This window comes from Camelus dromedarius, chromosome 17 (assembly GCF_036321535.1).
Source record: "Camelus dromedarius isolate mCamDro1 chromosome 17, mCamDro1.pat, whole genome shotgun sequence".
In the NCBI taxonomy this organism is placed as follows: domain Eukaryota; kingdom Metazoa; phylum Chordata; class Mammalia; order Artiodactyla; family Camelidae; genus Camelus; species Camelus dromedarius.
In genome coordinates, this window is record NC_087452.1 from 1674007 (window position 1) to 1700093 (window position 26087).

General features: G+C 57.7%; 2 protein-coding genes and 1 long non-coding RNA gene across 3 annotated transcripts in view; 2 read left to right on the forward strand and 1 right to left on the reverse strand.

Moving 5' to 3' along the window:
* RAB7A (RAB7A, member RAS oncogene family) overlaps positions 1-2708 on the forward strand; it is a 54872-nt gene extending 52164 nt beyond the window's left edge. Inside the window, exon 6 of the mRNA XM_031471055.2 lies at positions 1400-2708. Coding sequence (XP_031326915.1) covers positions 1400-1495 — 96 coding nt within the window. The 3' untranslated portion in view covers positions 1496-2708. The remainder of the gene's footprint in view (positions 1-1399) is intronic.
* LOC116158309 (uncharacterized) lies at positions 2265-23994 on the reverse strand. The gene is made up of 3 exons (XR_004142634.2): positions 23068-23994; positions 22748-22915; positions 2265-12803 (listed from the first exon to the last, which is right to left on the reverse strand). It is a non-coding gene; the product is annotated as an uncharacterized LOC116158309 (long non-coding RNA).
* Positions 23995-24039: 45 nt separating this feature from the next.
* Positions 24040-25219, forward strand: LOC105106378 (histone H1.10). Its single transcript, XM_031471052.2, has one exon. It carries the CDS (start codon positions 24145-24147, stop codon positions 24784-24786), a length of 642 nt encoding a protein of 213 aa, XP_031326912.1. The 5' UTR covers positions 24040-24144; the 3' UTR covers positions 24787-25219.
* The last annotated feature ends 868 nt before the right edge of the window (positions 25220-26087 follow it).

The window sequence follows — 26087 nt, forward strand, 5'->3', positions numbered from 1 at the left end:
GTCTCTGGTGAGGTCCTGCCCCCGCGTCCCCAGGCAGCCTTCCCTCTGCACACAAGACCCCTGTCAGATCAGGGGCCCTTACGACCTCATTTTACTTTTAATTACCTTTTTAATCCAAATACAGCCACACTAGGGGTTAGGACTTCAACATGAGACATTGAGAGACACAAACATTCAGTCCACAACAGCTGTTGCTGTAGGTCTTGTGTGACGGTCTCCAACAGAGTTTTGTAACTTCCCAGACCCTTTGCCTTTCATAAATGTATTCCTGGGCGCTAGTACGAATGTGAAATGGTACAGTCACTGTAGAAAACAGGTGGCTCCTCAGAAAGGTAACCAGAGAGCTCTCACACGACCGACCCCGGAATTCCCCTCCTAAGCACTGTACCCAGAAGAAACGGAAGCGTGTTCCCACGGACACTCGTGTAGGATGTTCACTCCAGGGTTACTCGCAGTAGCCAGTAAGCGGAACCCACACAGCCAGCCGGCCGGCCGGCAGATGGTATGTCCAAAGTGTGCGAATCCGTTAAAGCCGAAAGTAGGTAAGTGTGCAGGGCTCGGTGTCGGAGGGGACGGGGACGCCGGCTGTCCTGCAGTGAGCTGGTGGCGGCGGTTGCCCAGCTGTGTGAGTAGACAGAAAACACTGAACTGCACACACTGTGCTGTGCCCCAGTCGAGGCTTTTTAATATGTGTTCCTGAAGGCTTTTACTTTATAGCGGTTGTGAATGGAGTCATTTTTCCTGGAGAACTTCTGCATGAATAGAAACATTTCCTGCTTTCAAATCCTTGAATAGTTCCTGACACAGGTCCTCAGTGTCTAAGTGGCAAATTATTTTTCTACACCAGGAAGTAAAAAGCTGCTTCTCGCTGGAAACGTGTCAGTTACTTCAGCAACCCCCACCCGCTGAGCTGACCAGTCACGTCCTGTGATCACGTGTGGTCGTGTCCAGCCGTGGCCGAGCCCCCTAAACGCGCAGCATTGGGATGGGCACCCCTAAACCTGTGGGAGAAAGAGAAGATAGCCCCTGAGTCCAGGAAAATGAGGCAAATCCAGACCTGGACCTGTATTTTGGGACCGAGAGGGGAGCTGGCACTCACTCCAGCCCACGGTCGCTGGTCATGCTGAGAGTTGCCAGAAGTCCAGGCCATGTAAAAGTCCGACTTTTCTCTGCGTGGGCCACTCTGCAGACCCTGCAGACAGCCTGCGTCCGTGAGCCGGCGGGACCCCGGAGCGCTGTCTGGCGGAGGGCACGCCCGCCTGCTGTGGGTCCCCCTGTTCTCCTTGGCCCGTCTCCCTCCTACCAGGGCCTCCTTGCGCTGCCGGGCGGCCTGGGCACCAGACGCCACGGGGGCCTCGGCTGCAGCCCTGACTAACGGCCTTCTCCCCTCCCCGCCCAGGAGACGGAGGTGGAGCTGTACAACGAGTTCCCCGAGCCCATCAAACTGGACAAGAGCGACCGGGCCAAGGCCTCGGCTGAGACCTGCAGCTGCTGAGCGGGAGCGTGCCGGCACGGGGCCCCTCGCCGCCCGGAACACGCGTAGGCCTTCCGCCCCCTCCTCTCCAGACAGACAGCCGGTGGCCTCTCACACCCCCAGCCCTCCTCACACACACCTGACACGCGCGCGCACATGCAGCCGACACGGGCAGACGACCCCACGCCTAGGCCTGCGGCGGCCCCACCCGGGTCCCCGCGCCAGCCCCCAGGGGCAGCGGACGGGCCAGCTGTGAACATCGCCCTGCTGTGCGGTCGGCATTGGAAGCTTCTTGGTGTCCACTGGAGAGAGAACTGTTTACAGTTAATCTGTGTCTGATTAGTTCCGATTTTTTTAACCGTCTTGTGGTCTTTGTACCCCCTCCCCCCGTGAAGGCTACCACTCGGGAAGGCCGGTGCCCCTGCTGCGTCCCAGGCTCACACCCAGTCTGACCGGGCTGAGTTTTGTATGTATCTGTTAATGCTTGTTACTTTTAACTAATCAGATCTTTTTACAGTATCCATTTATTATGTAATGCTTCTTAGAAAAGAATCTTATAGTACATGTTAATATATGCAACCAATTAAAATGTGTAAATTAGTGTAAGACACTCTTGGATGTGCTGAAGTCCTGTCGCGCAGGCGTAGAGGTGGCGGTTGAACCCTGTCTGGATCGCAGTCTCGAGAGATTCAGAAGTCAGCTGGAGGCAGTATTCTGTACAGTAGACGCGAGAATTACGTACGCCTTTTATCAAAGACTTAAGAGCCAAAAAGCTTTTCATCTCTCCAGGGGGAAACTGTCGCATTCCTTCTGCATCTAAATTTTCCAAAAGGTTGATTTGCATAATACAGTGGTGTGTGCGATGGAGAAATGGCCGTTGTTTCAAAAACTTAAACTCATTTTTCCTTTTTTTCCTGCTCCACACTTTGAAACCCTCCCCCCTTAGATCAGCATCCCACCTACCAGAGGGAAAGGAACACCCCCACAGATCTGTCCTGGTGACTTTACCTTTGTTCTAGAAGGCGCTCCCTGCAGGGTCGAGGCACCCTTAGGTTAGCACACCTTGTTGTCCCCAGCCCCATGTCTCCGGTGCGGAGCCCAGCTGTCCCCGACGGCCCTGCAGAGCAGCCTGCTTGCGGAGCACTCCCCTCCCCGAGGCTTGCGTCCCAGGGTGTGGGCCTAGTTCTTCTGTAAAGAGATGAACGTGATGCCAATAAAATGTAACAAGAACAAAGATCGTCTGCCTTTGCCCTTTTTTCCTTCTTCCAGACTTCTGGCTCAGGAAGCCCCGCTGGCTAATCACAGCCACTGCTTTCTTCTCCAGCAAGAGCCCCGGCCCGTGGCCCTCCCTTGCTCCCGGGCAGAGGGGCCACCTGGCAGCCAGCCCTGCTGTACCTGCCCTGCTGTTTTTGTCCTTTGTGTGTTTAATCGCGGTGTTGGGGGTGGGAACCTTGAATGGAAGAAGTATTGTCCTTCTGTTAGACTGGTCCCAAACTGCTGGTGCCAGGGACCACACCCAGCCCGTGGGGTGAGTGGAACTTGGGCTGTGTGTGTTCTCCTGTTGTATTTTGGTTGGCGTGGTGGCTAATCCTCAGACATCACGCAGGCCTGGGTTTCTGACTTTTCACGGGAGGGAAGATTTGGCAGTGGGGGCCCAGGACATAGAGATACCGCCCAGGACCAATTTTATGAAGTCGCGGTGTCTCGGCCGGTGGGACAGTGTAGGGTTGCAGGTGGGCTCGCTGACTGCGCCTGTGGCTTCTCCTTGGCCCCAGGTCTCTGCGTTCCACTGCTCGGGCCCCGCGGGCAGGTTCTTGCCCCAAGCCCGCTCTTGGCTTGTTCTTGGCGTGTTCACAGCAGCACCCCTGGAAGCTCACGGCCTCGGCCCCGCCGTGGTCAGTGGTGCAGGGCCCTCTCCCCTGGCGTGGCTCGGCTGCTGGTGTTTGGCTTCTGGAGAAGCAGCGTCCTTCCAGCCCTGGGCCTGGCCGGTGGGCCGCGGTGCGCCGATCCTGCGTGACGCTCACTTCCACAGACCAGGCTGCTCGCATCAGATCCTGTCCCTCTGGTCCTGACCTTGAACGTGACATGGAAATGAATCTCGACCTATGACCTCAACCACACCCTAAAACATGCTCACCTTTACATGGACTTGCCTTGAGATGAGCTTGAATGTGACCTTGTATGTGACCCTGATCCCAACCATAGCCCTAATTTTAGACTTGACTCTGAACTGACCGTCCTCTGATCTCAGCCTCATCTTGTCATTGACAATCATCCTAAACACGGTGCCCCTTAGAGAAGACCTTGACTCTGACCCTAATCACAGTCCAGCTTTGAGGTTAACACTGACTCTCACTTCGACCTCCTCACTCTGACCTGGGACCAGCCGCCACGTTCCCGTCCACCCAGGGCCTGGCCAGCCTTGGTCTCACCTCGTGGGGACCACACTGATACAGGCACCGTAAGTACATGCTTTCGAGAGAAGCAGTGAGGAGAAGGGGTTTGCACTGCAACAAGCCTTCCCCTAGTGAGACTGAACGGGGTGGCCGTGGGGCTGTTTCCAGCCACCTCAGCTTACCCACCAGACGAGAGGAAGTACTGCTGAGGCCGGGGATGCACTGCTGCAGCCGGGCGGGCGCGTTGTCGGTGGGCTTCCTCGGTCTGATCCATGCTGGCCTCGCGGTGCGGGGAGCCTGGGGCTGACTGCTGCTCCAGCGGGAATTCTTATCCAAACCCCTGTTCGGATTGAGCCTCACTTCTCCCGCCTCCAGTAAGAACGTGCCTTTAAGGTGAGCTGCATCCCTCAAGGTTCTGCTGGTTACCGCTGACCAGCACGAGGCTTTACCCGAGCAGCACCAGCGGAGGCTGCTGACTCGCTACACCCCTTAGCGAGAACGCGCCGCCGCGGAGCCCGCCACCTTGTTTACGCTCGCGCAGGACGAGCCGCAGCCTGCTCGCACTGCCTCCTTTCGTCACCAGTAGTTAGACTCATCCTGACTGGCTCAGACTCCGAGGTCAAAGTATATTGCTGAGCTTATGTTCCTCTTGCTCCATGAATCCTGACCCAGACCCTGACGCTCAGATAGATGCACTCTCCAGGGCCAGGATTTTGCCCCCCCCTCCCCCACCATCTGACCTTGAACATGAACCCGAGGTTGAACCTCCCACCTTCATCGTGACTCTGAAGACGGTCCTGGACCTCACACTGACCTGATGGTTCTTTGCCTTGGTCTTGAAACCCTCATTCTGACCATGTCCCACCCTAATTTAAAGTTGACCTTGTACTGTACCTTAAACTGGACCTTTTCCATGAACCTTGACCCACCATGGCTTTGAAATGACCTTGAATTTGATCTTATCCTTGAACCTGACCTTGATCCAGTCTCACCACGTGTGTGTTCCTTATGATGTAACCTGATTTTGAGATGACCTCAACTTGACCCTACATGTCACACTAACACTCATCACAACCTTGGGGTGAACTTGAACTTCACCTTAAAAAATGACCATCCTGGCAGGTCTGGGGAAGGGGCGGCAGGCGCCATGTCCAGCTACAAAGGTGGCAAGAAAAAGCCACTGGCGCAGCCCAAAGAGATGGACGAGGAGGACAAGGCATTCATGCAGAAACAGGAGGAGGGGCAGAAGAACCCCAAGAAGGCCATGGGGAAAGGTCTCCTGGCCACAGGCGGAATCCCTGTGCCTGAGGCAGTAACGACCCTTGATTCCATTCCTGTTTACACGTCTGGATGCCCTGTCATAGAATCTGTTGCCACCTACAGCTAGAATGAAGTGTTGCCTTGGGACCTACTGCACATTTAAGAATAAATTTGTGTAAAAGAAAAAATCATACAATGGCTCATCTTCTCTTTAGTTCATCTCAACCATTTCTGCCTTAGCTGTGAAATCAGCGTAAACTCAGCCCAGAATCCTGCCAAAATGTGTTCTTAAGTCTTTGTTCCATCCTGAGCCTGAATTCTGTACCACCTGGAATTAAACCAACTCATTTCAAATGGAAACAAAAAAACAAAAACAAAAACCTGATACTGGCGTGTTGACCAAAGTTAATGCTGAACTTACCCTTAAATTTAATCATCTTGAAATTGACCCTTATTCCTGACCCAGATCATGCTGCCAGCATCTCTCCCTGAGTCACTGATTTTAACCTTGAACTTCTCCTTAACTCGTCTTGTCCTTCAGACACCGTGATCCTGGCCGTAACCCCTGTGAAGTGACCTTGGGTCACTGAAGTCAATCCAGAACCCGACCTTGATCTGGTGTCCTGACCACGTCACACCCATTTTCACTCGATCTTGAACGTGTGCACAGTCATTATGATCGTAACCCTCCCTAAACATGAAATAACCACGAACGTGACCTTGAATTTGAAAGGGGCCCTAATTCTGACCTTTGTCCTCACCTTAACCAACCTTAACCATATTTTGCGTTTTTTTTGAGGCGGTATATTTTGCTTGTTTTTAATTTGCCGTTAATACTGAACCAAATACTGACGCTTCTGCTTGTCATGACTTTGACCCTGAACCACCCTGGTGACCTCATGCCCTCAGTTTGTACTTCACCTTGATTCTGTCATCCTGTCGCTGTCGGGTGGCAGTCCTGATTTTGAGCAGCCCTGACTGCAAGGTGACTTTGACCCTGGCCCTGCTCCTCAGCCTGTCCCGATCTTTGACCCGGCCCACCTGACACTATCCGTCTTCCGTATTTGAAGCATCGTGGATTTTCCCTTGACTCTAAGTCTGATTCTGACCTGTGCAGTGCCATACCCTTGACCCCTGCTCTAGACCCTCACCTCGACACTGACAGTCAGCTGACCTTCCTCAGCCTGACCTCAGCAACTTTCCTTCATACTGAGCCTGCTGCTGAAGTGACAACGACCCACTCTGACCTTCAACTTCACCTTAACCCTCATCTTAACCATCCTTGGACACAGACCTTCATCCGTACTTTGAACCACCCCAACCTTGAAGTGATCTCATGCTTAACGCTGACTGACCCGTGTCCTCACCGTCACCATGGGCGTGACTGGTGACCGTGGGGCCACCACGCCCTGAACTTGGTTGTGAAGCCAGCCGACCCTGACCAGGATGTGCCTGCCCTTCCAGAGGCCTCTTCCTGGGTCCCAAGCTGCTGTCACCTTCCAGATCCCGTTTTGTTCCTTGTCCCGGGCTCCTGGATTGCTGCGGCTGGAGACCGCTAGGGCTGCTGTTAGAATAAACAATGGTGTTACTGTCTCATAGTTCTGGGAGGAAGGAGCCTGAGATCCAGGTGTCGTCGGCAGCGTGGGTCCCTCCGAGGTTGGCTTGCAGACGACCGTCTTCCCGTGTCCTCACGTGGTTGTCCCTCTACGCCTGTCTTGTCTGAAGGCATCACTTCTGTTGGGTTGGGGCACCTTGTGACCTTATTTTAACTTAGTTGCCCTTTTTAAGAGCCTCTTTCCAAATGCAGTCACATTCTGAGATGTGGGGGGCTGGGACTTCCCTGTAGGAATGTGAGGGGAACACACCTCAGCCCTTAACAGGCCCCACCTGCAGCCCAGCTCCAGGGCCTGTCGCTTACTTTGGGAACGTCCCTTCTCCACGCACCTTCCTGCCGGCTTCCCTGTCCTAACTTGGTCTAATCCAAAAGCCTCGCAAGGCGTGAGCTGCCTTCTGCAAAGAGGAGGAAGCGAGCTGAGCGCGTGCCTGAAGGCGGCAGCGGGGCTCCTTCCCTGGCGAGCCCAGCTGTGTCTTAGAAGCAGCCGAGGGCCGGGCCCCACCCGGCTTTACGGTCCTAGGCTGGGGGCCTCGAGGTCCTTTCAGTTCTGATGAGCAGCCGGGGTGGGCTGGCATAAAGTTCTCCCTGAGCGTTTCATGGGCTGCGATCGTGTGTGAGGCCCACTGCTTGTTCCTGAACCGGATTTTTGCCTTAAAAAAATTAAAGATCTGAAATACACACTCGCCCCCTCCCCGCGCTCGCAGTCCTGCATAGTTTGGGCCCACGTCCCCTACACACACCCCACCGGAAATTTCACACTGGGTCCCGTTTCCTGGCTGCTCGATCACTAGTCCGTGCGCCCCTGAGGGCGCCCCGCCCTGGGGCTCAGCCCATTTCCCTCCCAGCACCAGGCTCCCGTCCTGCTGTCCTGCTTCAGCACCGCACACACAGGAGTCCTGCCTCCGTTCCACGGACGGACGGGGCTGGAGCCGCCCCTCCTGCTGGGTGCCCCTCCCTTTGCGGGGGCTCCACTGAGGGACCCTGCCGCGGGGTCTGGTCACCCCTCGGGGGAGGGGAGGAAAGGCCCCCTGGGAGGGCCCAGCATTGAAGGGGGGGGCCTCAGAAGTGGGCTTGGCACCCGCACCGCTGCCCCTTCAGAAAAGTACCCAGACTCGCTCTCCGTCACCCCTCCACCCTGGGAAGGGCTGCTCAGGGGGTTTTGTCCACGGCTTGGGGGCAGACAGGGTAACTGCTGGCCATCTCTCCTTGCCCTGGGGTAGGAGCCTCCACCTCTGACAGCAGCACCGAAATCCTATCAGGTCACTGATTCTCTGGCGGTTTTCCCCCAGAACAGCTGAAGCATATTGAAAGGATTCTACATTATGGCCAAGTGGAATTTACTCCTAAAATACAAGGATGATTCAACATATGAAAGTGTCAATACACCACATTTATAGGATGAAGACAAAACCCAACACAATCACCTCAACTGATGCCGAAAAGACATCTGAAAAATTCCACTCGAAAGCTGCACCGCAAAGGAGACCATGAACAGAAGGAAACGGCAGCACACTGAACGGGGGGGGGGGGGGTACTTGCAAGTCATCCTGGTAAGAGGTTAATGTCCAAAATATATAAAGAACTCATACAACTCAGTGACAAAGAAACGATCCAATTTCTTGTAAATGGGCAAAGGATCTGAACAGACATTTTTCCGAAGAAGAGATGCAAATGCCCGGCAGGCACACGAGAAGGCGCTCAGCGTCACCGGTCGTCGGGGACACGCGGTCGAACCCCAGTGAGCGGCCACCTCGCACCTGTGAGAACGGCTGCTCTTCAGGCAAGGAGTGCCAAGTGCCGGCGAGGCTGTGGAGCAAAGGGGAACCCTTGTGCGCCGCCGCCGCTGAGAATGTAAACTGGCGCAACCGCTTTGGAAAACAGTCCAAGGTTCCTCTAAAAATTAAAAAAAAACAAGTACATGATCCAGCAGTTCCACTTCTGGGTGTGAATCCAAAGAAAACGCATCTCAGAAACGTCGCCTGCACTCCCAGCACCAATCTCAGCAGCCGAGACGTGGAAGCAACCGAGTGTCCATCAGCAGGCGACTGGGTGAGGAGCTGGGCCCACGCACGCGCACACACCGCGGACTATTATTCAGCCACTTTTTCCTTCGTAAAAGAAGGAAATCCTGGCATTTGTGACAACACGGATGGACTTTAGGGCATTATGTTAAGTAAAATAAACCAGAGAAAGACAAATACCGCGTGATCTCACTTATATGTCGAATTAATTAAACAAAGGAACAAAACTCATAGTTACCGAGAACGGAGTGGTGGTTGCAGAGCAGGGGGTGGGGTCGGGGAAATGAGGGACGAGGGTCAGAAGCTACAAACTTCCAGTCACAAAACTGGTCCTGGGGCTGCAACGCGCAGAATGGTGACTGTGTTGCATACTTGCAAGTTGCTAACGTGACTGACCAGGCTTGTCTTACCTGACGCGTAGCAGGCCGGACGCTGAGATGCCGAGGTTTGCAGCCAAGTGAGGCTGTGTTCGCAGGGGAGCCAAGTGAGGACAGCTGGTCCAGAATCGCCCTCCCAGAAGGCCAGGGGGCCCCACGTGTTCACGGGATCATGAATCAAGGAGCAGGGTGGTCTGGGGCGGGGCGTGGGGCTCAGGGGTGGGAGGCGGTGTGGTAACCCTGGTCCCTCCCGCAGGTGTAACTGAGCTACAGGCCTCTGCTCAGAAGGCCGCCCCGGGGACACTCACGGGGACACTCACGCAGTCCCGCTGGAGGGTCCGCGGTCCCACCCACCCCACCCAGCCCCGCCCCAGCCAGACGCAGCTGACTCCACGCTTCTGCAGAGGAGCTCGGGCAAACGTGCTGTTTGCGGCACGCGCTGCTCCGAGGACGCGCAGGTCCGTAGCAACAACTAAAATAACCTTGATTTGTGAAGGCAGGTTTCAGGTGAAGCGGACTCCACTGATGATCACCCAGTTTGCCTAAGAGACTAGATCTCAAACGTGCTCATCAGAAGAGGAAAAATTTGCCACTGTGTGTGTTGACGGACGTTAACTACACTTCCTGTAATCACGTCACGACACACACAAATACCGAATCGCGTGGCACACCTGGAATTAACATGCTGTTCGTCAGTCACATCTCAATTTTTAAAAATTCAGCACCTTTTCATGATAAAAACACTGAGTAAACGAGCAACAGAAGGTCACTTTCTCAATATAATAAAACCCATTTACGAAAACCCCACGGAGAACACACACTCGGTGGTGACAGACGGAAAGCCTTCTCCCTGAGACTGGGAACAAGGCAAGGGTTTCCCCTTGGTCACTTCTGCTCACAGCGCTGGGAGTTCTGTCCAGAACAGCTGGGGAAGAAAAGAGAGAAAAGGCCTCCAGGCTGGAAGGGGAGAAGTAAAAGTGCCTTTGTTCAGGTAACACAATCTCGTATGTGAAAAACCCTGAAGAATCCACATTGCTAGAGACAATAAACTGATTTAGCAACTTCACAGAATACAAAGAGCAACACAAAATTCAGTTGCATTTATGTACACTCGCAATAAACAATGCAAAAAAAGTTAAAGTAATTCCACTGACAATAGTGTCAAAAAGAAAACGCTAGGAATAAATGTAACCAGGAAGGTGACACTTGCACGCTGAAAACCACAAAGCACCGCGGACTGAAACTGAAGACCTAAATAAACGAAAGACGCCCTGTGCTCATGGACTGGGGGACTTAACATTGCTGAGGTGACAGTACTGCCCCAAACTGTCTACAGAGGCAGTGCGGTCCTTACCAAACCCCCAGTGATGCTTCTGCAGAAACAGAAAAACCTGTCCTGGGGGAGGGCACAGCTCAGAGGGAGAGCGCCCGCCTAGCACGCACAAGGTCCCAGGTTCCATCCCCCGTCTGCCTCTAAAAATAAATAAACCTAATTACCTCCCCCAGCCCAAAGAAAAGAATTAATTAGAAAAACCTGTCCTAAAATTCATGTAGAAAATCACAGAACTTTAAATAGTCAAATCGTCAAATCAATCTTGAAAAAGAACAAAGTGGGAGGTGTCACACTTAACTTCCTGACTCAGAATTTAATACAAAACTCCTGTAATCGCAACAGTGTGGTATTAGCGTAAGAACAGCCACATAGACCGACAGAATAGAACAGAGCCCGGAAATGAATCCTCACTTCTATGGTCAATTAATTCTCAATAAGGGAGCCAAGGCCATTCAATGGAGAGAGGACAATCTTTTCAACAAACTACTGGGAAAAGAATGAAGCTGGACTTTTACCTTAACACCATCCACAAAAATCAGCTTGAAGTGGATCAGCGATCTACACGTCACAGCTAACAAATAAATGTAAATGAATGGATGCACTGCGCAGAAAGCGGCCCAGCGGGAGCCCGCGGCGAAAGGCGGCACTTCCAGAGCTGAGAGCAGTGCCTTTTAACTGATTAAAGGGAAACGGGAAGAGAAATACATCAGAGAAAGACGGGACGGTGCTGCACTTCCGCGAGGTTGGTGTTCTGTGGGATAAGGAATTCCCAGGACAGGCATTAACAGAAAGTAAAGTTAAAAGTCACAGCTAAAACTATGAAATCCTTAGGAGAGAGCATGGGGGAAAGTTTCACGGCACTGGGTTCAGCAATGATTTCCCGCCTATGACACCGAAAGCACAGGCAACAAAAGGAAAAATAGGTATGTCGAACTTCAAAGTCAAATACTTTTTGGGGGGAGGGTACAGCTCGGGGGTAGAGCACATGCTTAGCATGCACGAGGTCCTGGGCTCCATCCCCAGCACTTTTGTTGCATTAAAAAAAAATAATAATAAGTGAACCTAATTACCTCCCCCCAAAAAACAAACAAAAAATTAACACTTCAGTGCATCGAAGGACACGGCAAGAGCCTGAGAACACAGCCGGCAGACTAGGAGGAGGTGGTCATAAACGCGATGTTACCTGAGAAGGGAGTAGTATCAGATTACATAAAGAACTCACACAATTCAGTAACAGAACAGACGCACTTTAAAAATGGTCGAAGGACTCAGACATTTGTCCAGAGAAGACACACAGATGGCTGATCAGCACAGGAAAAGACGCTCAGTGGCAGCAGTCGTTTGGGAAAAATGCGAATTAGAGCCACTTCACAGCCAGTAGTGCGGCTTTATTCAAAACAAAACAATGAAAGAAAAAGAAGTGTTCCCAAAGACGTGGAGAGACCGGAACCTTTGTGCGAGTTGAGGTAGTGTAAAATGCTGCAGCCCCGTGGAACATCTTTTGGTCATTCCCCAAAAAGTTAAACAGAGTTACCATATGACCCAGCAACTCCATCCAATCCGAGGCATCCACTCAAAAGAATCGAAAGCCGTGACTCAGAGAGACACTCGAATACCACGTTCTTAGCAGCATTATTCACAATAGCTCTAAGGTGGAAACAATCCAAGTGCCCATCAACAGATGATGGATAAATAAACATGGTTTACATACCCATGTATATCCATACCTATAATGGAATATTATTCAGCCACAAAAAGGAATAAAATTCTGAACCATGCTATAATGTGTACGTACCTGAAGCCTTTACACTAAATAAAATAAGCCCAACAGAGAAGGATAAATAGTTTGATTTCACTTATCTGAAGTACCTAGAATAGGAAAAATCTTAGCAAGTGAAAACAGAATAGAGGCAGGGGGGGGCAGGGAGGAAATGAATGGAGACTGTTTAGTTGGGACACAATTTCTGTCCGGAATCATGGAATAGTTCTGGAAACAGTGCCCATGGTGGCCCAGCACTGTGAATATACGTTGTGAGACTGAATTGTACACTTAAAAATGGTTTAAGTGGTACATTTTATGTTATGTGCATTTTATTTTCCTTAAAAAAAAAAAAAAGGAAACTGCTGAGCTAAAAAGGTCAAAGGCAATTAGTGCCTAAAGCCCATGAACTTGAAAACAGGGCCTGGCCTCCCCGAGCCCGGCTTGCAAACCTCCTCCGTCCTCTGTCTTCGTCCCGCGATGGCCACGCTCAGCACCAGCGTCCCCAGCCGTCGCCGGCTTCACCAGACGCGGCTCTCGGCCCAGCTCTGAATTCTGCTGCACCGCCCTGGTGTGAACAGAGGACAGGTTTCTCCGTGGGAAGGAGGCCTGGGGTGGGATTCATTTCTTTGGCCATCATCCCTGGGGAAGATGGATGTAGGGGGGCCCAAAGCCCACCACCCAGGCACCCCTCCCGCCCTCGTGAGAGGCCCCAGGGGAGGGACCGCCCCAGCTTCGCTTTTCTCCAGAACCAGGCTGCCCTCAGGTGGTGGAGAGCCTGCCCTGGACCCCGGGGAGCCCTGGGCCCACTGCCTCCCACTTCCTCCAGCTGAGCAGCAGGGCGACATTTCCACGGCCCCAGGGTGTCCTTCTCCACCGGCCAGTGCCTTAGCCTCCCCAGGGAGCCAGCGCATCCACTGCGAAGTCCTCACGCCTGTCAAAGGCATCTCCGTAAAGCTGGAAGGGGAAACAAATCCTCACGCCCGGGCCCACCTTCCAGGCTTTAGATTTCACTGGTCGCTTGGAGAAGGCTCTGGCGTTTTTCATCGCTCACCTGGTGATCTGAGTGTGTCACCAGGGCTGAGAACCACCCTTCTGGGTTGCGACAAATCTTGCAGCCCCAGGCCTACCTTCTGCCTGCAAAGCAGCAGGGCCTGGTCTTGGTCCCGGCCTGGGCCCGCCGCGCCCTCCAGGTCACCAGTCCCTCACAGACCACCTCATTCATTTCTATTTTCTACCTCGCTAGGCAGGCCTGCAACTTTGTGGACCCTGGGACACAAAAAATTAATGCTTTTATCTTTTGTTTGGGGTTTTTTTGTTTGTTTGTTTCCTGGGACAAAATCTGATTAGAAATGCATCCCAGACAGGAGGGCAGCCAGGACGAGAAAGGTGCCGGCGTGTGGAGCCCAGTGGTTCTACATGTGGACATGTCTCTGGTGGTTTTAAGATCAGGCAAGTCTGGGAAGCTCAGATCCCAGCATCCAGTGTCCCCCCCCCCGGGGGGCTGGCGGCATGGATTCCTGAGATGGGAAGCCAGGCATAGGCCTCGAGGGCAGCATCAGGGATGGTCAGTGAGGACCTGTTAAAAGATCACTCTGGAGGCCGGCTCTGCTGGTGGCTGCTGTGGCATGTCAGGTGCACAGCAGCCGTCACTTCGCCAGGTCCCCAGAGAAGTCAGCCCTCAGCCAGCAGGCCCGACATGACATGGCTATGTGTATGTCTCTGTATGTTTTAACCCATCGGTTCCTCTGCTGGGACTGTGGACAACTGAAAACTCTGTGCAGGAAAGCAGCAATCGTCTTAAGTGGCCTAGCCTGAGGAGGTACTGATCAGAGGCAGGTGCTGGCATGGTCCTCGAGCCTCCCAGGCAGAGACCAAAGACAGCGGTCAGCTTTTCAGACCTGCTGAGATAGCCTGGCCAGGTCTGTTCAGAGGGAGCAGTCCCCAAAGCAGGAACCTCCCCCCCCCACACACACACACACCCTGCCGGGACTTCTGTCCTCAGGGTGTAGGGCCTCCTAGCACCCTTTACAGACTTCACCCTGGAGCCTCCTCCAGTGCAGCCCTGTTGGGGGGCAAATCATCAAAGGGGCTCTGGCTTTGGCCCCGCCCCAGGGAAACATTAGCACTGCCTCGGGAGAACCTTGCCGCAGGAAGGCTGTGACGCAGGTCCTGGACCACTAGTGACCACTACCAAAAGTCCAAACTCTCGGCTTTGGGTCAGTTCCGTTCCCAAACCTGCCCCATCGTACACTAGAGACCCCCACGCCCCTGCCTGGCCCGTCGAGAAGGGAGGCTGGGAGTCTGCGTGTTAACCACAATCTGGAGACGCTGCCCGGGCGAGTGGCGCTCGTCCCCGGAGCGCGCAGCCGGTGGGCCGTTGGGAGGCGGGCGCGAGGCGCGAGCGGGTCTCCATGGAGACGGGGCAACGCGCGCCCAACGCCCTGCGGGCGGAGCGCAGTGCCTCGCCCGGCGGGACGGGGAGGGCGGCGGGCGCGGGAGGGCCGGGCTGGCCCCCAGAGCCCGGGCCCCTCCCGCTCTGGCAGGCGGGGACGTGGGCAGCCATAAGCGGAGGCCGGGCAGGTGCTCTCCTGCTTCCCCGGAAGCGGAGACCCGCGCCATCCTTCCACGTTATCCCAGGGCTCTCTTCCGTTCTGTCCCCGACGGCCTCCACAGCGAATGACTCTGGCCTCGGTCGTTATTTACCCGAACTGGACAGCAACCTCATGGGTCGTTCCTAACACGAGGGGTGAAAGCTGCCCCCCAGGCCGCATCCTCTCCAAGCCTGTCCCTGCGCAGGACTCCCGGGGGCACGGGGGCTCGCACAAGTCTACCCTTGGGAATGCTAGTTCCTCCACTAGGGCCAACTGCTCACAGCAGCCCTAGGCCGTAGGGGCGCAGGGGAAGATGACATCTCGGTCCTCCCCCGCTGGCCCTTCAGCACCCGGGTTAGTACTTTGGGCACAAAAGACGAAGCAGAATCTTTGAACTCCCCGGGACCCTCTCTATTTCATTTATTGAAACAAGTGCTTACTTGTGTGCCAAGTACAGGGATCTGGTGACACTCGCCAGACACACCGACCGGGTGGGCAGGAGAGACTGGGATATAAATGCAAAAGCTCCAGGAGCGATAAGTGCTTTGAAGAAAAGCAGGGAAAAGTGACAGTGAAAGATGGGGGGGGGGGACCCTGCTTCAGATGGGGCTTTTCGGGAGGGATTCCCCGAGGAGGGGATACTAATTTGACTGGCAGGCAGGGCTGGGCCGTGGATGTCTGGGCAGAGGGGGAAGCAGCACAAAGGGACGCCATGGGGTGACAGGGGGGGCCACCACCCAGGGCACGGGCAGGAGCAGGTGGCTGTGGGGAGACTAGATTTAATCTGAGTGCGATGGGAAGCCATCCAGCGTGTTTGCGCAGAGGCGAGTGGGACCGACCGGGGCTTTGAGAAAACCGTGGCCTCTGTGAAGATCTGGCAACAGAAGACCTGCCCGGGGCCTTCTCAGTCTTCTGGTGCCGAGAGGGCAGGTCCAGTGTGCGGTTCAGATGTCAGAAGGGTGCGTGGCCCTGCCTCTCCCTCTTCTTGAGATCAAACAGCTCCTTCAACTGTTCCCCTGAAGCGCGGGGCGGGCCCCGGCCTGGATGGACAGCCTTCTGATGGCTGTTTTCTCTACCCAGACAAGGGTGGCGCTCGGCGAACATCCATCCTCATCCTGGGCCTTGGCCTTGGCCTTGCGGGCCCCTCCCCACCCGGCTGACTGGACAGACGAGGGGTCGGGAGGGGCAAGAGCAGTGGACTGGGAATCAGACTCGGAGCCCATCCAGACGCACCGGGTGGGCCCTGCCTCTTCTCTGGACCTCAGCTTCTTCATGTAAAATGGGGGTGGGGCAGATGGGACGAGACAGGGTCTGAAGATCTTTCCCACCTGACCCCTCAGGGGCTGCCCCTCTCAATAATGCATCTCTGATTAGAGGGAAACGAAGGAAGGGAGCTCATCTTTGAGAGCCCCTCTCGTCAGGCCCTGGACCAGGTGCCGATCTGGGGCTTTCTTCCCTTTCACAAACACGAGTCTGCCGAGGGCCTGGGATTTAGGTTCCTCTCCATTCTGATCATTCAATGTTACAAGACAGACGGGGTCTCGGGGGTAGGGGACAGATATCACAAGATAACCAGAGAAAACCTACGAGAAAAGGAAGCAGGATGACAGGGCTGAGGAGCTGATGGAAAGGCAGAGCCGGGGTGGGAAGGGGACTCAGGCAGGCAGAAGGGGGCCAGGGGACAAGGTCCAAGAGGTCGGCAGGGCCCAGACGCTGCGGCCAGTGGGGAGGCCTTGTGGGGTCTTGAGTGGGAGAAGGTTCACCTCTTCAAAGGCTGCTCTGCTGCCTGTGATGGGGAGGCCAGGGAGGCAGCAGGGGTGGATGGGGGGGCCAGCCCACCCCGAGCAGCTCCATCAGCCCTCAGAGAAGGGTTAGGGAGCAGTGTCGGCCTCCTTCGGTGGGTGGGGGGACCTTAGGGCAGCTGTTAATTCATTCTTGACTCTAGAGAACTGACCATCCCCAAGGCCAGGTGAGCAAAGCCCTTAGGAGATGAACTCCTGTGAGCCTGGCGGGGCCACAGCAGCCTCCCCGCCGCCGACGACCCACGGGGCTGCCTGCCAGGCCGGGAGGCCGGCGGGGCTGCAGGGCTCTCACTGGCACAGGCAGCCCCAGCTCGCCAGGCCCAGCCAGTTTGACTCCGATCTCATTCACTCCACATATTTATTGAGGGCCTGCCATACGCCAGCCCCGCAGCACTGGGCGGGGCGGGGCCCCTGCCCTAGTGGGGGCAATGGGCACGATGCAGGGTCAGCTCAGGAAGTGATAAAACGAAGCACTGGGAAGTGCTGGGGGGCGGGTCCTTGAAATGAGGTAAACAGTGAATGCTTTGCCATCTTTTCCCTGCCAGCTGTTGCCAGGGAACCTTACCCAGGCGGGGGAGGTAGAAATACGGCCCAGCCCCCAACTCTTCTCAAGAGGGCCACAGGCCCCCCAGGAGGCTGCTGCTAAGCAAGGGAGGTAAAGTCAGGATCCCCTGGCCTGCACTCTGCTGCCCAGCCGCCCCGCATGGGAACACCAAGGTGACTTCTCAGTTTGTCAGGTTTTGTCCTGGTCACCAAAGGTCCCTCCCCTAATGGTCTCAGACCTGCCCGGTTCCTGGGGCTGCTGGAGAAGAGATGCCGAGCTCTGCCACAGCCCGAGGCTGGGTGACGATTCTGGCCTGGCCTCCTGGGACAGCTCCCTCAGCTCGACGGCACTGGGGTGGGCAGGTCAGCCCTGGCTGGGCCCAGGACACCCCTGTCCCCAATGTGACAGGCCCTGAAGAGGCAGGCAGTGTGGCTGGAAGCCAGCCTCTCCTGGGCTGCAAGAGTCCTGGGCCCTCTATCCTCCAGACACCTGCCCCCCAACGCCACTAAACTCCCACTCGGGGTGAAAGGAGTCGCGGGCTGTTACTTGAGAGCAACCCAGAGGAGGTACCTCTAGCCCCCGTGCCTGGCCCGAGTGGCCCCAGTGCCAGATCAGAGGGCTAGGAAGAGACCCCCGGGCAGGGGAGGCCCCTCGGGGAGGCCGCGCTGCTGGGCAGGGAATGAAGACAGGGAGGTGTAGTTGGAGAAGTGAGCGGAGCCAGAGTCGGGGTGCGGGCGGTGGGGGGGAGCCACGTCCCCTCAAGCCCCGGAAAGGTTGGTGCAGAAGAGACGGGGCGGGGGCCAGAGGAGGCAGACAAGAGGCCGAGGTGGGGTGATGGCAGCTCCTGAAATGGGGGCTTGGGGAGGATACACGCAGACCGAGCTGGCTGGAGTCGCAAGACATGGAGGGATGAGTGCTCCCCCAGGGCCTGGGGACAGGGGACAGGGTGGGGACGCAGGTGTCAGGGGGAGGGAGGAGGGCTGCTGGGAAGGCAGCCTGGTTGTAGGTCATCAGCGATTCTGACAGAGAAACTTGATTTATAAGAATGAATCCTGCCATGACTTCTGGGCTGGGGAACAAAGGACAGGCCCGCTGGCCCCTCACGAGGAGGCGGCCAGACACAAGGTGGTCTGAGCTGCGGGGAAGGACGGGCTCGGGGCCGGGGTCAGCGACACCAGCCCCGCTCCGAGCATGGCCTCATGGCAGAGGAGGGGGGTGTCCACGGGCCGGGACTTTGTTTTCCCTTCACGTCCCCCTCCCTTGTGTTTAATACCGTGGATAACTTTATTAGGAAAAAATGATAGCTCTTAAAGAAATAAAAAAAAAAAACTGAGAAGGCCAAGAGTAGGGCAGAGTGACTCCCTGTCCCCCGCTGGGCCCCCCGCCCCCCAATCTCTGGGAGAACCGACGGGGGGGGCCCTTTCTGGAGATGAGCGATGGTTTGCGTCTCGGCACCCCTGGTCCCCAAGCCCTGGGGTGACGCCCTCCCCAAGGCTGAAGGCGGGCAAGCGCAGTTGCGCCAGCACCTCCCATCCCCGACTGTGACCCCAAACAGAGAGCGCTGAGGCTGCGGGTGTCCCACAGCCCCTACCACGCTGACATCGACCTTGAAACCTGCACAGCAAGAACAGCAGGAGCCCTGGGGACCCCTCAGGGAAGCAGAGCTGGGGGCGCCAGGCAGGTGGGCCTCCAGGCTCCCTCTGTGCCCCGTCTCACCTCCTCTCAGCCTCCCACATCAACTCATCTGCTCCTGTGATCCCTGGCAGGCTGCCCGGCCAGATGAGGCGAGGGGCCAGAGCCCCTCACGATGTCCCCATTCGGGGCTTCACAATACACATTTGCATCTTAAAGGCAACCTTCCCCACAGTCTCCCCTGGTGAATTCCCCTTTGTCTCCCCTTAAATACTGAAAAGCACTTAATGCCTCTTATTTACATTTTAAACCCCAAACTGGGCCCTGTGCCCCCTCCCTCCCAGCCCAGGCCAAGGCTGGAGCCAACCTCTCAGTTAAAACACACTCTGGGGAGACAGACCATTCACTGTAGCCCCCCTTCACTGTTGTCGCCAGCAGCCAGCCCGAGCCAGCTACAAGGGGCTGGTGACCCCAGGGCACCTCTCAGCCACCAGCCAAGGCTCCCGCCGGGTGGTCAGAAACCCTCCCACGTGGAGGCGCCTCAGTTTACCCTGCTGTGCATATACCCCTTTTACAGATGGTAACGCTAAGGCCTGCAGAGGCACTGGGGCCTGCCCAGAGCCCAGGCAGGTGGGTCACATGCGGACCTCGTGGGAGAGCCAGGGTCCAAGCCAACCCAGGAGCTCCTGCTGACCAGTCAACCTTCCAGCTACTGCACCGATGGGCAGGGCGTGCCCAGGGCTGGGGCCTGCAGGGAGCAAGGCAGACCCAGCTCTGCTCTTTAGGTAAAACAGCATTAGATAATGATAAATGCTATGAAGAAAGTAAAGCAGGCTGATGTGACAGGAACCCCGGGGGAGTCTCTGGGCCCCACCGGCCTGGAGGCTGCACTGATGACATATTTGTGGATTCTGAACAAAAGGAGCCAGCCACACCACAAGTGCAAAGGCCATGAGGTGGGAGTCCTTGGGGTGTGAGGAACAAAAAGGCCAGTGTGGCTGAGCTCAGGCAGGGGCTCCCTCTGACACAGGAAAACAGATGTGGTGCGTGAGAAGGGCTGTGTCTCAGGCTTTGGCTGAGCCCCTGGGACGTGCCCCGCCAAGTGTGGGTCCTTGGCTTCACGCAGGAAAGAGTTCAGGAGCGAGCCACAGTTGAGTGAAGGTAGATTTATCCAGAGAGGTACACTGAAAGGCAAGAGAAGGGCCACAAGGTGTGGAGGTTGGGTGCTCAGATTAAAAGTAGGTACACATTCCATAGAGAGAATGCCGGCCATCTCTGAAAAGGGAGGGGCGGGGCGGCCGCGAGGGGCTGTGTTGCTGGGTTTTATGGGCTTGGTGGCTTCATATGCTAATAAGTGGGAAGACCAGTCTAAGGGGAAGGGGCTGGGATTCCCAGGAAGTTGGCCGTTTCCCGCCCTTTGACCTTTTGTGGCTAGCCTTGGGACGGCCATGGTGCCTGTGGGTGTGTTAATATATTACAATGGATGTATAATGAAGCCCAAAATCTGCTGGAAATTAAATCTCTCATCATCCTGAGCCTCAAGGCCTCCTGGGGGTTGAATCTTCCACCATTTTGATGTTAACTGCTGTGGCATTCCTTGAGTGGCTGTGCCCTGCCCCCTTCCTGTCTCACCTCTGCCGGGTGAGAGGCCTGGAGAGGCCAGGGTGGGAGGGCGGCCAGCATGGAGGCCTGGACGGAGGAATCGAGGGGCTGTATGAGGGGGTAGATGGAAGAAGAGATTGGGGAGGAGCCTGTGCTTTCTGGCTAGAATCGTTTGTGGAAGTGTTTGCAAGAGAACACAAAAGAGAACTGTTTAGACATTCCAGAGGAGAGGTAGCAGGCGGCTGGATGCCCGCCTGGGGGTCAGGAGAGAGACAGACACAGGGTCACCAGCGTATGGATGGTATTTGGAGCCCAAGGACTGTCCAGGCTCACCCTAGGAGACAGGACCCACCCAAGCCTGCACTCCCGGGCGCCATTTGCCCCTGGCCCGACCCTGGGGAAGGGCTGTCTCTCTCTGCCAGGCCCTGGCCGACTCCAGAGGCTCCCTTTTCTGTATTTTGTCATTTTTCCATTGGCCACGTGAGGCCTTCCCCAAGCATGGTTTCCTTAGAGGATGGCAGGGAGTGTAGGGTTTGAGAGGCACCCTGAAGGCCAGCAGGACCCCAGTCCTAGAGTCCTAGTGAACTGGACAAAGCCACTAACTGCCCCCAGGCCTGTTTCACCATCTGTATAACGAGGCCAGTGGGATGAATCACTGGATCCCTGACAGCTCCCAAAGTGGAGAATGAGTCTTCCTGAGCCCTCATCCACAGGCTCACAGGCAGCCCGTCTGTTGGCAAGCCACAGAGCCGCGCCTGCTGTGTCCTCCCCTACGGGCTGGGCCGCGGTGCCCAGCCTCCATGCGACTGCTCCCTCCTCTCATTACGGCCAGGCCGCCCCCAGGGCTAGAGAGCCATGCCCAGCCCCTGCTCTACCGGCTGCCCTCCCTCCCTCCCTCACTGATCGGGTGCTGGGCTGCTGGGCTGCTGGGCTGCTGGCCCCTCCAGGCCACTGTCACTCAGGCCCTGCCCCTTCTGCCCCCTACCCAGAGCGAATCTGCAGATTTTTTAGGGGAAATCTGAAATCTGGACTGCATTTTTATCTGAAATGGCCTGATATTTTTAATCTTGAAACTAATTTAGGTTTTTGTAAAACACTGGGCAAAATGGGCAGCGTCCAGGCAGAGGGTCTCAGAGGCTGGAAGCTTTCCAGTTGGCTCCGAGGACCAACCTGCTTCCTGGGGGCTGCACGGGACAGACCTGCCTTTCTTTCTTGAAACTGCTCCTCCTCGGCTTCCGCGCCTGGCCTCCCTTTCTCTCTGACCATCCTTCCTCTGTCTCCAGTGGGATGGCCGCCCTTTTCCGCTGTTCCCACACCCTCCCTTTCCCTCCGCGGTGACCTGGGGGCTGGAGGAGCCCTCCCCAGTCTACTGCTGCTACCAGTTCCAGGGACCTGCTGCCCCCATCCCCAGCCCCCATGGCTAGGCAGGATTCAGTCTGGCATCACCCTGTGCTCTCCCTTTGACCTTCCAGAGACCCCAGCGCCAGCCCCTCCCGGCCAGTCACCTGGTTGCCCTGGGCCAGCTATCTCCAGGGTGTCACTGCTCACTCCACCTCCATGCACCCTGGCCCACCCCCGTGGGGCTGGCCCTGTCTAACCCCAGCATGCCCTCTGCTCACTCCAGGCTGGTTCTCCTCCAGGGCAGACCCCTCAGGGCACAGCATGGACATCTTGCTGCTTCTCTCTCTCTCTTGCTGCACCTCGGCCTGCACACACCTTGTATTTTCAGAACCTGAGGTCTTTGCTCAAATCATGTGGTCTCTGAAAGCCCCATGTTGCTGCTCCCCAGACCCCCCAGGGCTCAGCCCTCAGAGACCTGTTCCGTTAGGAAATTCAGATGGTCTTTGGTCACCTCGGCTGAGTCCCAGGCCCTCCAGGGTCTCCAGGCCCTGCAAAGACAGTCCGTGGAGGGCCTTGGCCTTCTCTCCAGGAACAGGGGCCACCATCCATCTCCCCTTGCCTTTGAGGTGTACTCATTGCCCAGGGAGCCAAAGCTCTTCTGTGGCTCCAGGCCCCTGACCCACTCTCCCCAGAAAACTACCAGCCTCACCTTTCCCGCCTCAATTTCCTCCTCTCCTGGGGCCTCTTCCTGAGCTGGTCTGAGAGCAAAGGGGCAGGGCAAGCACTGCAGGGGCTGAGCCCACACCTGCTGAGAGGCACTGCTGGACGCAGAGCCCCAGAAGCACTTCCCTTTTGTAGACCTCATAGCCTCCAGCTCTCCTCACCCCTGGAGCCCCAATTCCCCAGCCTCCTGTCCACCCACCCCTCCACGCTTGGGCCTCAGGGAACTGTTAACTGTCCGGACCCGCCCCGCGGGACGCGGACCTAAATCACTTACTCCAAAGGGAGCCGCCCTCCTCCCGAGCATCTCCCCGTGGTCTCAGCGTCTGGCGCCTCCTCCGCACCCTCAGTACTGGACCCAGCGGCAGGGCCACCAGGTTTGCACAAGCCTCCGCGGAGGACTTCGCTGGTACCCAAGGAGGGGAGCCCATGCTCAGCCGTGCTCCTAAAGAGAGAGGGGGAGGGGTGTGGCCCGGAACTGTGAGCAACTCCCCTCCCCCACCCCTCCGGGAACTCCTTCGGGGGTCCCAACCTTCCCCTCGCCCACCCTGGGGCCGCCATTTGGTTTTGGGGGCAATGGTGAGGCTCTTTACGCACCACAAAATGCGGCACTTGTAGCATCAGCGGCCACGGCGGCGGCGGCGGCGGCGGGGGAAGGGGAGACGGCTAGGAAATATCCCTGGAGCAGTACCTGCGGTCCTTCCCGCTTCCTCCCGCATTGTGCCCAGGCCCCCGAGGCCTAACAGCCCGGGCGCGCAGCTGGAGGGCGCCGGCATCCGCTCCCCCCTTTGACTCGGGCGGAGACCCCCCTCGAAGACGTCCCAGCTCCCTCCACATTGCCCCGGCCGACCACGTGAGGGCGTGCCCTGTGTTAGTTCGGACAAATTAAAGCGCGTCCAGCGGGCAGGCCCGGGGCCCCCTGGACGCGGTCAGGGCTTGGGAGCCTGTGGCGCTGTCTTGGCTGCCGGCCGCCAAGCTCTAGGTCGTGGGGCCTTTCTCGTGGCCGGCGCTATTCGCTCCCAAACAGGGTGCCCCCCTCCTCTAGCGCTCCCGCAGCCTAGGGTGCACCCCTCCGTTCCCCTCTGCCGAGCCGCCCTTGGGCTCCAGCCGTCTCTCCGCCGCGCCGCGGGCTCGGGCCCTGTCCGGGGCGCACGGCGGCAGGAGTGGTGGCACCGGAGAGGAGCGGTCTGGGAAGCCAGCGGCCGGGGAAGGGGCTCCAAGAAGCACAAGTTGGCGCTGGCCCCGGACCAGGCTGTTGTTGTTCTCAACGTGGTCCGCCTTGGGGCCATAAAAGCGGAGCGGGGCGCCCTCCTCGGCAGAACGCAGCGCGCACACTCAAAGAGCTCCGGCGGAGAAGGTGGTGGCGGCAGCAGCAGCGCTTGTTCGGCCGACTTTCTCCGCTCCAATACCATCCTCGTTCCGGCCGCCCCGCGCCGGACTCCTGCGCTCCGGCAGTCCCCGCGCCGGCTCCGGTCCCGGCCCGGGTGCCCCGCTCCGGCCGGCCCGGCCCCCACCCCAGCCCTGCCGCCCGGCCCCAGGCCCGGCCGCGGCCGCTCCCGCCTGGAGCCGCCGCGCGCCCCCAGCCCCCCGGCGCCCCCGCGGCCCCTCGCCTTCCTCTTCCCGGCGCGGCCCCCGGGCTTCCGCGCCCCACCCGCCACCAACCCGCTCGCCACCATGTCCGTGGAGCTCGAGGAGGCCCTGCCACTGACGACCGCCGAGGGGGCGGCCAAAAAGGCGGCCAAGACCGGCGGCTCGGCGGCGCTGTCCCCGTCCAAAAAGAAGAAAAACAGCAAGAAGAAAAACCAGCCAGGCAAGTACAGCCAACTGGTGGTGGAGACCATCCGCAGGCTGGGCGAGCGCAACGGTTCGTCGCTGGCCAAGATCTACGCGGAGGCCAAGAAGGTGGCGTGGTTCGACCAGCAGAACGGGCGCACCTACCTCAAGTACTCCATCAAGGCGCTGGTGCAGAACGACACGCTGCTGCAGGTGAAGGGCACCGGCGCCAACGGCTCTTTCAAGCTCAACCGCAAGAAGCTGGAGGGCGGCGGCGATCGGCGCGGAGCCCCGGCGGCCGCCACCGCCCCGGCTCCTGTCGCGCAAAAAGCCAAGAAGGCGGCCCCGGGCGCGACTGGCTCGCGGCGCGCGGACAAGAAGCCCGCCAAGGGCCAGCAGCCCGAGAAGCGCTCGCACAAGAAGGGCGCCGCTTCCAAGAAGGACAAAGCCAGCAAGGCCAAGAAGGCGGCGGCCGCGGGGGGCAAGAAGGTGAAGAAGGCGGCCAAGCCCAGCGTCCCCAAAGTGCCCAAGGGCCGCAAGTGAGCGCGGGGGCCCGGCACCCGCTTTTCCACCCCGAGTGCACGTAGGTTTTTCTGCGGGGTCCCGGCCCGGGCCGCCGCGCTCGCTCCTACCGTAGGGGGCGCCGGCCCGCCCTTCCCCCGCGTGGGAGCATTTTTTTGTTGTTGTTTGCTTTAGATTTTTGAAACGGCCCTGGCGACGCCCCTATTGGCTCTCGCCCTTGGCAACGGTTGTCGCCATGGTTACCGTCCCCCAGTCGCCAATGGCCGGGCCGCGCCTGCCCGCCCGGGCCCTGTGCGCGCGGACGCGGCGGACGCGCAGCCCTTCTCGCTCCCGCCCCGCCCTCCCCGCCTCCGAGCGCGCGACTAGCAATCTCGCGAGGCGCGGGGCTGCGCGGCGCTTCCTTTTCTCCCGCGGCCTATTTTTGGGGCACAATAAATTGTTTAAACCTTTGAAATACTCTTGTTTTCTTCCGAGTGGAGTAGGGTTGGGAGCGTCCGGCGCGTTGCTTGGGCTAGAGGGTGAGTCCCCGGCACCCGGCATCCGTTAGCGAGGCAGGCCCCGACCGTGGACGCCGGCGGCCGCGGGGGCGGGTTGGTCCCGGAACGAGCCCCCGGGGCGTGCGGTCTCAGTGCGGGGGCGGCCTGGCGCGCGCCTGCGGGGCAGCGGGCGCGGGCTTCGCGGGCCTGCGGCTTGGGGCCCCTCGGCTCTCACGAGGTCTCTGCAGGCGGGGCCTGCGTGGAGCTTGGTAATTCTTGAGTTCAGTGAGCCGTCGTGTTGATGGGACAGGGGCAGTGGAGCCAGGCTCTGGCTCACCCACTCCAACCCAGGTGCGGTGCTGTGCGGGCTGAGCAAGGCACCGACCCTCCCTGGGCTTGTCGGCCAATCGGGAGTGCACGCGGGACCCCAAGGGTTACAGGCCCGCTGGCAGGAATGACCCTCAGTCCTGGCCCGCCCCGCCCCATGCCCCCACCCCTGCCCGCCATATGGAATAGTTGTTCGTCCGGTAGGGCACTAGGCTGAGGTCTTTTGAGACAGATGTTACCGTGAAAGGACAACCTTGGAAAACAACGAAAGCCTGGGAATAGTGGGAAACCAGGGAATGTTCTAGAGTAGTTCCTGTGTACAGACCAGGCTCAGCTCGGTGGGAGCGCCGCTGAGGATCCTTCCACTGGCAGAGTGCCCCTGGACAGCAAGTGCCCCTGACGGAGGCCTGGCAGCCACCAGCCTTCTCTGGCACACAGGGAACAGGGCAGACTCTTTTACCCACATTTGAGCAAGTGGCCACCACTCCTGCTTCAAGGCTGTCCCTACCCTGCTGGGGG